General features: G+C 66.5%; 2 protein-coding genes across 2 annotated transcripts; both read right to left on the bottom strand.

Moving 5' to 3' along the window:
- Positions 1-621: 621 nt before the first annotated feature.
- On the bottom strand, positions 622-8,023 carry LOC132658437 (uncharacterized). Its single transcript, XM_060404880.1, has 3 exons — positions 7,918-8,023; positions 7,567-7,742; positions 622-2,652 (listed from the first exon to the last, which is right to left on the bottom strand). Exons 1-3 carry the CDS (start codon positions 7,982-7,984, stop codon positions 2,419-2,421), a joined length of 477 nt encoding a protein of 158 aa, XP_060260863.1. The 5' UTR covers positions 7,985-8,023; the 3' UTR covers positions 622-2,418.
- A 704-nt stretch (positions 8,024-8,727) lies between these two features.
- Positions 8,728-10,152, bottom strand: UTF1 (undifferentiated embryonic cell transcription factor 1). The gene is made up of 2 exons (XM_027960209.2): positions 9,486-10,152; positions 8,728-9,324 (listed from the first exon to the last, which is right to left on the bottom strand). Exons 1-2 carry the CDS (start codon positions 10,048-10,050, stop codon positions 8,840-8,842), a joined length of 1,050 nt encoding a protein of 349 aa, XP_027816010.1. The 5' UTR covers positions 10,051-10,152; the 3' UTR covers positions 8,728-8,839.
- Positions 10,153-10,427: the final 275 nt, after the last annotated feature.

Below are 10,427 nucleotides of genomic sequence, written 5' to 3'. Positions count from 1 at the left end.
GAGAGTCCTGCAGGGGGCGCTGCTGTTTCACACGGCAAATCGGGACGAGGTTTCGGTTTGCGGGGGAAAGAGGGTGGAGCCGGAGAGGATGTCCCCGCCCACCGGGGTAAGCCCCACCCCTCCTCCCGCCGGCCCCGCCCCCTCGCGGAGGCGCGCTCCGTCCCTGGGCGCTCAGTTTCCCGGCCCGGCCCCGCGGGAGGACGGGGGCACCACGTCCGCGCGGCCGAAGCGCCGCCTAGGAGGAGGCTCTGGAGAGGCCAGGGCCTCGGGAAAGCCGCCCGCCCGCCCGCCGGCCTCCCACTGGGTCGAGGCGGCGCTGCCCCGCGCCCTCGGCCGGCCTCCGGAGCGCGGACGCCGGGGGGAGGACAGAGTGGACGCGGCCGCTCTCCCACCGCCCCCAGCACGCAGGCGCCCCTTCCGGAAGCGGTTTCTGTCCCCGGTAGACGAGCTCTGACCCACGGGCTCCACCCCGGAGCCCACCCAGGCCAAGCCTGCCCCCCGCCCGATCCTCGGGCGCCCCGGCTCCGTGGCCGCCGCTGTGTATCCGGAGGGTCGGTTCTGAGCCGTAGGGAGGCGACGGGGCAGCACCGAGCTCCCCCGTGAGGTGAACACATCTCCACGTTCTTCATTTAAACTTTTTAAAGTGGAAATACACAGTCGACACCAGCTCCTCTTTCGGCCACGCAGGACCTGACAGGGAAGCGCAGAGGTGAAGCCACAGAAAGGGAACAACAGTCTGAGTCTCCTCCGCTGCGGACAGGCTCCTCGGGCTTCGGGAGCCACGGGATGTTCACGGGGACAGAATCCAGACGGCACCGCGCCGCCGCCGCCCCTGGGCGAACCTGCCGGACGCCAGGTGGCCAGCGAGCCAGCCGTCTGGAGGCCGAAAGAGGGCGCCCGGCACTGCGGAGTGGCCCCGGCGACCTCGCCAAACTGAGCGGGCTTCGTGAGGCGCAAGACGGGCTAACTTTTGACTCTCTTGCAGAACTGGGCTCCGAGGACTTGGGCCTGGACGCCGTGGGCACCAAGCGTCTGATCGCGGCTCATATGGAGGATGGGGGCAGCTCCTGGCGGGAGGGAGGAGTCCCAAGGGCCTGAGCAGGGAAAACTCCTATGGGAGGGGAAGCCCCAGGCCTGGGAGAAACGCCCCACCTGCCAAAGGAGTACACTGATGGATGGCTCTCCTCCCAGACCCGCCCCAACTCCCAACCCAGCCTGGGGGAGGGCCCCTGTACACACTCCTGGGGACTTCAGTGCCCCCGTGCCTATGGTCTCGGGGGGCTCCCCTGCTCTACACCTGGAGACCTCAGCAGGCCTGGCTGTGCCTGCTCGCCCGGCGCAGCTGCTCCGGGGAAGCCAGTCCACTGGGCCGAAGCTGCCGCAAAGGATGGAGGCGGGAGGCAGCGCCACTCACAACCTGGCTCTGGACAAATGGTGGGGCTGGGAACTGGGCCCAGCTAGCTGGGTGGGACCAGCCGAACACAGGGTTCTGCAGGGCTGGGCTGCACATACAAGCTCAGGAGGTGGGTTTACCTGGATGACCCAAATCCCCCTCCCCAGATAAACAGCACCTGCTGCTGCTGCTGCTGCGTCGCTTCAGTCGTGTCCGACTCTGTGCGACTCCATAGACGGCAGCCCACCAGGCTCCACATGCTCTGCAGGGGCTCACTCTGGTCACAGGAGCTGCCCCCAGATTTGAGTGGCAAGAAGGAAGGGGCCTGCTGGCACAGGGCAAGGACACGTCTGTGCCCGGCTCCTGGCAAGGGCCGAGAGGAAGGACAGCGTCTCCTGAGCTGCTCTGCTGGGCCGCTGCCCCGCGTGCCCTGCCCCCGCCTCCCAATCCTCCGGATAGCCAGGAGGGTGCAGGGGCTGCTCTACAAGCCCTCGGTCCTCGTCCCGGTGCCTGCAGCACTTCTCTCCTCACTGGATGTGGCCACGTCCCTGGTGCGAAGCTGGCCTCAGGGAAGTGGGTGGCGAGATGTGGGGGCTGGTGCTCCGTGGGGAGGCTGCCAGTCAGCCAGCCCTGTCTCCCCCAACCCTGGCCGGCCTGAGTCTTCCCCCTCCACGCCACCGGCAGACGGATACGGGGCGCGTCCTAGTTGACCCGCAGGGCACTGCTGCAGGAACCCATCCAGGGAGCCGCACCCTCAGGCAAACAAGGCCCTGCTGGCAGCTGGATCCAGCCCCCAGCCCTGAAGGCTTTGGAACGGACAGGGCGAGTCTGCAGCCTGGGCCTCTGAGGGTGCTGGCAACCAAGGCTGCCCCCCTGCCCACGTTGGCCCGCCTGGCTGCCTCGCTTCAAGATTAACACCCCAATCCCACCCTCAAGCACTCTTGGGCTTAGCAGGGAGCAGGGGCCGGGCCAGCGTGGTCCTTTACCTGGTGGGGTGAGGGTTGGAATTTAAATCCTTAGCCATGTCAGGTGGGGTGTCTCCTGAGATGACTGCAGGATGTCCTCTGAGTCACATGTGCCCGGGGTGCCCCCAGGATGCTCATGGACAGGCTCCTGAGCGCAGCTGTGGACGTGGGTGTCCCGCCACCGTGACAGCAGCCGAGCTGTGGGTGCTCGGAGTCCCTGGGCCGGCCGCGGTGCCTCCCCAGCCTCGTAAAGGGAGTGAGCCGCAGCTCCTGACTGCTCCAGGCGCACAGAACCTGCGGGACAGGTACCTGCTAGGTCATAGAGCCTCAATCCCCAGCCCTTGGGCCAGTACCGGTGCCACCCGTTAGAACTGGGTGGTACAGCAGGAGATGAGCGGCAGCTGGACGCGGGCAAAGCTCACCTGCCGCTCCCAATCCCTCACGGTACTGCCCGAATCAGCCTCCTCTGTGCAAAACCTGTCTTCCCCGGAACTGGTTCTGCGTCCAAAAAGGGTGGGGATCACTGGCTTAGATGAAGGGGAACGTTTGCTGGGAATTACTGCTGCTGCTGCTGCTCAGTCGCTTCAGTCGTGTCCGACTCTGTGCAACCCCATAGACGGCAGCCCACCAGGCTCCCCCGTCCCTAGGATTCTCCAGGCAAGAACACTGGAGTGGGTTGCCATTTCCTTCTCCAATGCATGAAAGTGAAGAGTGAACGTGAAGTCGCTCAGTCGTGTCTGACTCTTAGCGACCCCATGGACTGCAGCCCACCAGGCTCCTCTGCCCATGGGATTTTCCAGGCAAGAGTGCTGGAGTGGGGAATTACTGCATTGAGTAATGTCGGGCATTAACATGCACCATACCTTTCAAAACCGCTTTAGCATCTCTTCACTTCTGATCTTTCAGGGCCAGTCCACTGGCCTTTGGCCTCACAGGGCACCATCTGCCACAACCCCACCCCAGGTCTGCTGGGTGACCCCTTCTCTTAGGGGACCCATCTCTTACGGACACCCTTCCCGGCCCCACCCCGACCTCTCCTCTCGGGTCAGACGGCCCCTCCCTCCAGCGCGTGTGTGTAGACTCTCCTCACCTGGCTCTTGTCCCCTGGGGTCTCCCCTCCCCTCCGTCTACCCCGGGCAGCTCCGAGACAGCTGTTGCCCCATGGGGCCTCGGCTTCCTTACGCCTCCTCGGGGCCCAGGTGACTGGGTACGGGTGTGGCAGTGGCTCTGGGCCACTGGCCCCCAAGCCCCGGTGGCAGCCGACCTCCCACTGCACCAGCAGGGGCTGGTGGGGCGAGCGGGGGCTGGTCACCTGTGATCTGCAGCCGTCTACACGCCAGGGCCCTGAGGCTGTGACTCAGCCCTCGACCAGTCAACTTCCCACAGCAGCCCAGCTGTCTGAATTCTTGGACCCACTGGGCTCTCACCATCACCAACAGGCCGTGACTAGCGCCGGCGAGTGAGGCCCCCTCCCCTGCCCACGCCCCCCGAGGCCGGGAGGTCCCATGTGGCTCCGGCGCTGGCCCCGGTCCCAGCTCTCCTGTGCCCCGAGGGGCTCAGTCAGGGCTTTGGCCACCACGCCCCTCGCCCCCCTCGTGGGAGCCAAGAGGGCGAATCTGTGCCTCTAGTGGGGAGAACAGAGGTCGTGCCTCAGGGTACAGTGGCCACGTCCCACCCAAGCAGGGCGGTGGTCTGGGGGCGCCATCAGTTCCCGGGCTGCAGGTGTGGAGCCAGGCAATGGGCTGCCCCTGAGGACTGGCTCACGTCTGTCTGGGCCTCCCTGTCAGCTGGGTGGGCGCCTCCCCCAGGCCCCTTCCTTCCTAGGGCGTCACGTCGGAGAGCTTCCTGCTGCTGTGCCGGGGGCCCCAGTCCCGGGCTGGCCCCTCCGTCCCACCCACAGAGGCGGCAGCAGGGCAAGCCAAGTGGACAGGCAGGGGGGGCGGACCCCCGCCTCCCCCCTCCTCTCACCGTCCCTGCTCCAGTCAGCAGCTCAGAAGCGAGTCCCATGCCTGGGGACCCCCACGGCATCTCCTTGGCAGGTGGGGACCCCGCCACCCTCTGGCCTCGTGAAGACCTCTGGTTGGAAGGGCTGGGCCAGGCAGGGGCGCATGGTGAGGCCCTCAGATGGACAGACAGACTAGAAGGCATCACCCACAGCCAGACCCTGTGGCCTTGCAGCGGTCCCCCCAAGACAGAATGAGAGTGATGAGGGGGTGGGTCCCCCGTCAGTCTGAGGGACTCCGAAAGGGACCCCGGGTGACCCTGGAGGGAACCTTGATGAAGGTCTAACTCCAGGCCCTGGTCTTTGGTGAAACAGGTTCTGAAGCTAGGAAGCTGGAATCAACGGCACTGAAACAAGAGTTTCATGTGAGGCTGAACGTGGAGCTCTGAGCACATGAAGTTAAGTTGGATAATTTGGTGTCCCAGTCGCACAGGCCACGTGAGGCTGGTGGCGGCCGGGCTGGACGTCTAGAACGTCCTGGGCTTGGGGTCTCAACATGCAATCAGGGGGACGCGTTCGCTCTGTAACACTCAGCCCTGTGGTTTTTGGCAGACAAATTGGTCTAGCGCAGAACAGGGGAGGGAGGAAGGCAGCGCTATTGTGCCTCTTGGCACACCCCCTCCCGCTCTGCGCTCCCACAACGTGGGGAAGAGACTGCAGACGCGGCTGTGAAGAGAGCGGCGAGCTGCACAGACCGGGAGGCCCTGGTGAGGGCGCCGAGGAAACGCTGGCGGCAGCCGTGCTGGCCTGAGCACGGACGCGGCTGCCCACGGGCCCCATCCACATGGCCTGAAAAGGTGCAGGCTCACAGCCCGCCCGAGTCCAAGCGCCCCTCGAGTCCCCAAGGAGGAGACTGTTCACACGTCCAGCTGTGCCCCAGCAGAGCCCGGTACGGACGGTGTGGTCAGAGGAGCAGGTGCAGAAGAGACGGGGTCTGGAAGATGAGCAGTGAGAATCAGGACGGGCACTTCTGAACACTCCTGAAACACGAGGTGTACAGGAAGCTCGCTCCAGCTAAATTCAGGGACCATCTGGACACCAAGGACGCACAGGCAGAGCTAACCAGGTGGACTGGAGCCTATCCCGGGGCGCGGGAGGCCCTGCACTGAGAGGGCCAAGTGCCTCTTTGGGGAAAATGCATCCGGTATGAGGTTGTCCCATGTTACTGGAACACTGGTCTTCTAGGGCTCAACAGCACTGACCCTTGATGGGTGAATGTGCTGTGATAACCGCTCTCTCTGGCCCCAGGCCCGGAGGGACGGGAACTGGTGTGGCAGGCCGAGAGTGCTGAATGAGGTGGGGAGCTGGCTTCCAGCTCCTGGTGGCCCACACGGAAACAAACCGGGCTCAGGGGCGAGCCGGGTGCAGCCAGCCGGATGCAGCCCTGCGTTCCGGGGCGGACGAGGCCGAGGGCCCAGGGCAGTCCTCCGCATACACAACAGGAGCACCAGCCGGCTGTGCGGGGAAGGGGAAGGGGAAGGGGAAGGGCAAAGCCAGCCCCAGAGCCCTGCAGCTGCCGGGGTGGGGCGGGGCAAGGCCCAAGGTCATGGCTGTTGATTGTCCAGGCCAGCGAGGCCACAGGCCGCTGTGCTCAGCCCCACAGCAGGCGTGCCGGTGAGCTCACGCGTGCGGACAAGCGGCAGCTGGATGGGTCCCCGAGCGCCAGGGCGGGAGGGCACTGGCCACACTGCTGACCGGCCACTGCAACACCAGTGGTTAAAGGTACGAACCTCACACTCCCTAGGATGGCTGAGGTTAAAAAAAAACAGTAACACAAGTGTGGTTTGAGGATGTGGGGAAATTGGAACCCTCGTTCAGTGTTGGTGGGAATATAAAATGGGGCAGCGGCTGGAAGACAGTATGGAGGTTCCTCAAAAAATTAAAAATGGAATTACCACATGACCCATTAATTCCACTTACACACCCAAAGAAACTGAACACAGGGTCTTGAAAGATATTCACACCTCCATGTTCGCAGCAGCATTGTTCACAGTAGCGGAAAAGTGGAAGCGGCCCAAATGTCCACCAAGTCAATGGACAAGCAAAACGTGGTCCATCCACGCAGTGGGCTATATCATCCCATCTTTAAAAAGAAAGAAAACCCGCAGTGTGCTGTGTGTGTTATTCACAGCCTGGAGGACATTATTCTGGGTGAAATAAACCAGATACAAAAAGACAAATACTGTCTGATCCCAGTTTTGAGGTCCCCAGTGGCTCAGATGGTAAAGAATCTGCTTGCAACGCGGGAGACCTGGGTTAGATCCCTGGGTTGGGAAGAGGGCATGGCAACCCACTCCAGTATCCTCACCTGGAGAATCCCACGGACAGAGGAGCCTGGCAGGCTGCAGTTCACGGGGTGGCAAAGAGTCAGACACGGCACCCACGCGCATCCCGCTGGGGGCGGGAGGGGGGCTGCAGAGTGAGTGTCCAGTGCTTCTGTTTGGGAAGAGCAAGTTCTGGGCAGATGGGGGTGGCCGCTGCACAACGTGAACATCCCTGCACACTTGAAACAGGCAAGACGGGAGACTTGGTGCTCGGTGTATTTCCCCAGAGTGAAGGAGAAGGGGTGAGCCTGCTGGCTGGGGGGCCCCTGGTGACCCGAGGATGGGGCTGGAGGCTGGCTGGGCCGATGCCCACACAGGCACAGGAAAAGGTGTGCTCAGGGCAGGACGCAAAGGGAGGTGCGCTGCGCACCTGCTGAGTCCAACCCGGAGGCCGGCATGAGACCCACCTCCCCCACAGCCCCAGGCGCAGCACCCCCCACCGCCTCCGCAAGAACACCGCTGAGGCGGGTCTCCGGGGAGGGTGGGGAGCCGGGATCTGAGCGTTTCCACGTCAGGAATGGCTTAAGTCACAAATAAAGCCCCTAGCCGAGGCGCTGGAGTGAGACTGGCTCGCCCCTCCGCAGACTGGAAGACCTTGGCGAGGCAGGGAAAGGGGTGTACAGGGTCATCAGGCCCTGAGCAGGAGGGTCTGGACATGGCCCCCAGCCCGCCAGGCAGTATGGGCAGGAAGTCAGACAGGTTCTTCGTGCACCCCAATATCTTGGTCCCCAAAGACTCGGAGGCTTCCATGGATCTCAAGCCCCCAAACAGCCCTTTCCCGGAGCAGGGTCCCGGTGACATCGCCCCCTGCCCCCGGGGGCTTCGGGGACTTGCTGGGAAGCGGCCCAAGGCTGTCTCAGACCCCCCACCCTTGGCTCTTACCTTTGGGAGCGTGTAGGGTGTGCGGAATCCCCCTGCACGAAGGATCCCCCTGCACGCGAAGGATCCCCCTGCAGGTTTCTGCCCTCGGGTGGGCAGAACGGGGCAAGCACCGTCTCTCACAGCAGAGGCCAGCGTGTCCTCGAGGATTCGGGATCTTTCATACACAGCCCCTAGTCCTGCCGAACGGCGGGTGCACCCTTGTTCTGGCGGGTCCCTGCGGCTGGGGGCCCAACTGGGGCCTCTTAAAAGACATTTCCAGGAAAGGGCTGGGGGAGGGGCTGAGTGCTCGGCCGCCTGGAACCTCCGGAGGGCGAGAACTGCAGGGCGTTTGGAGACAGGCTTCCCGCTTACCTCGCCGACCAGAGCAACCACTTAAGTCTCTGAAAGATCCCCTAGCTGCTGAAAAGCCGCCGGGCATTCAGCCCGGAGGCGTATTGTTATGCGGGCCCGCGCCTCCGGCCGCTTCCTCCTCCCACCCGGCTGGGAGCACGTCCGGCCACGCCCAGTCCCCGCCGGGTCTGAGCCCCAGCGCAGGGTGGGGCCCTCAGTCAAGACTCGGAAAATGCTCCTGGGGCAATTTCGATAAAATCCTTTTCAAGCTGCACGAACCCTGGCCTCCGCCTAGGTGGAAAAGCTCAGGGCCGCGCTTCCTGCCCCGGGCCCACCCAGCCCACGCACCTCCGTGAACAGGAGGGGACCCCTCCCCGGGAGCGCGTTATCCTGGGAACCTCCTTCCTGGACGAAGCCCGGCCCAAGGCCGCGGGCTCTTCCCTGGACGGCCCGCGGGGGGCGGCCGGATACCGCTTACACCTCCCCCACCGGTTCCGGCTGAACCCGACCCCCGCCGGTTCCCCGGGCCCTCCCCGTGGCGCCCGGCCTCCTCCCAGCTCGCAGGGGCTCGCCCACCGCGGCTGGTCTGCGCCGGTGGGAAGTCGGGGCAAGCAGGGTCTCGAGACCTGGACAAGGCTGGTATGCGATGCGGGCCCCGAGCTCGGGTTCCACGTGCCCACAGCCCTCTTCCGACGGGAGATGGGCCTCCTAGGCCTGGTGGGGCCGGGCAGAATCCCAACTGGGTCCCTCCCAGAGGTCCCGAGGCCATTTTAACCTCCCAGTTTATCTCCAACCCTACGTTCCTACCCAGAGCGCAACCTGCACACAGGATTGAGTCAGAAAAAGCAGTCTTTTTATTGAACATACCTAGGTTTGGTTGGGGGAGGGGAGGGCAGCAGGTAGGGTCAGGGCTGAAGGGGCGGGGACCGCGAAGGGACAGGCCTCACGGGCGCGGGTCGGCCAGGACACCTCGCTCGGCCGCGGCGCTGCCCAGGATGAAGCCCACGGCCAGGGACACGGTCTGGTCGAAGGAGCCGCGCAGCTGCTCCACGTGCTGGTTCAGCGTCAGCAGCTGGTCACGCAGCGGGCCCAGGATGGACACGATGTCGCCGAGGTGCCCCAGGGTCTGCAGGAGGGCGGCGTTCAGCGACGGCGGCGAGGGCTGCTGGGGCGCGTGGTCCTCCGGGCGGCCGGGCGGCGAGTCGGGGTCTTCCCGGGCGGGGCCGGGGGACGGCGGTGGCGGGGAGCCGGGGGCGCGGAAAGACTCAGGCTCTTCGGGGCGGCCACGCGCGGGTGTGAAGGTGCAGGGGGCCGTCGGGGAGCCGGGGGCGTGTGGCGCGTCCGCAGACTTGGGCGGGGACGGGCTGAACCTGAGCGTCCACGCGGGATCCGAGTCGAGCTCTCGGGACGCGGGCAGCGGCGGGGCGCCTGGAACGCGGAGCCGCCGGTTGCCGGGGGCGCGCGCCCCCCTTCTGTCTGGGGCGCGCCCGCACCCCACCCCCGCTCCTCCGTCGGAGGGGCGCTCCCCACAGCCCGCTCCCCCCGCTCCTCCGTCTGGGGCGCGCCCTCCCCCACCCCAGCCCACCTACCCGGCTCGGCGGGCGCGGCGGAGGCAGGCCGGCGGCCGCGCGGGGGTCGTCCGGGCCCAGGGGAGCGGCGGCGTCCGCGCCTGCGCCCGTTGTCGCCGAGGAGGCCCATAAGCTGGCGGATCTGCGCGTCGAAGGGCCCGGGCGGCTGGCCGTGCGCGTCGCGGACCTTGTCCTTGAGGAACTTGTAGCGGCGGCGGCACTGCGCGGGGGTGCGCCGCACCTGCTGGCGGGCCAGCGCGGCCGACACGCGGCGGTAGGTGGGCAGCGCCTGGCGGCGGTCCAGCAGGAGCGCGCGCCACACGGCGGGCTGCAGCAGCGTGCCGAGCAGCAGCTCCGTCTCGTGCGCACTCCAGGGCGTGCGCTGAGCCGAGCCCGGGGACACGGGCGAGCCGGGGGACGCGGGCGAGCCGGGGGGTGCGGGGGGCGCGGGAGCCGCCAGCGCGCCGGGTGAGGCGGCTCTCCGGGGCGGGGTCGCCGGGGCGCCCCCCGCCAGCCGCGGCTCGGGGTCCGGGCTGGCGGGCGATGGCGGCTCGGGCGGGGGCGGCCGCCGCGGCCGCAGCAGCATCCCGGGGCCGGCGGGGTCGAGGCCGAGGCCCGGGAGAAGCCGTCAGGTCGCGCTCGGAAGACCCTGCGCGCCCGCCCTGCTCGCAGCCGGCGCGGAAGCCCCGCCGGGTCTACGCGGCCCTCCCCCTGCCCCGCCCCGCCCCGCCCCGCGCGCCAAGTTCAACCCGACCGCGGCAACGCCTGGTCTCCGGGCCGGGCTTCGGGGTCGGGGGTCTAGAGCTCCTGGAGCGAGGCTCTGCCCCCGCCCGCCTACCGCGAAAGCGCCCGCCCAGCCCCCTCGTCGGCACCTCCTAAACCGCTGGATCAAGTCCAGACGAACGTGGCAACGCGTGTCGGGCGCGCAAGGTTCCGGCCGGGTTTACGCATGTGCGGTGCCCT

The sequence above is a fragment of the Ovis aries genome, chromosome 22 (assembly GCF_016772045.2).
Source record: "Ovis aries strain OAR_USU_Benz2616 breed Rambouillet chromosome 22, ARS-UI_Ramb_v3.0, whole genome shotgun sequence".
Classification (NCBI taxonomy): domain Eukaryota; kingdom Metazoa; phylum Chordata; class Mammalia; order Artiodactyla; family Bovidae; genus Ovis; species Ovis aries.
The sequence above is the reverse complement of the archived record's forward strand: the minus strand, read 5'-3'. Positions and strand labels throughout refer to the sequence as shown.

Coding starts and splice junctions, on each gene's coding strand:
- UTF1 (XM_027960209.2), bottom strand. CDS start 10,050: ATGCTGCTGCGGCCGCGGCGGCCGCCCCCGCCCGAGCCGCCATCGCCC. Junction 9,325..9,485: donor CGCCGCGCCCGCCGAGCCGG/GTAGGTGGGCTG, acceptor TCCGCGTTCCAG/GCGCCCCGCCGCTGCCCGCG.
- LOC132658437 (XM_060404880.1), bottom strand. CDS start 7,984: ATGCCCGGCGGCTTTTCAGCAGCTAGGGGATCTTTCAGAGACTTAAGT. Junction 7,743..7,917: donor TGGTTGCTCTGGTCGGCGAG/GTAAGCGGGAAG, acceptor GCCGTTCGGCAG/GACTAGGGGCTGTGTATGAA. Junction 2,653..7,566: donor CACCCTACACGCTCCCAAAG/GTAAGAGCCAAG, acceptor CCTGTCCCGCAG/GTTCTGTGCGCCTGGAGCAG.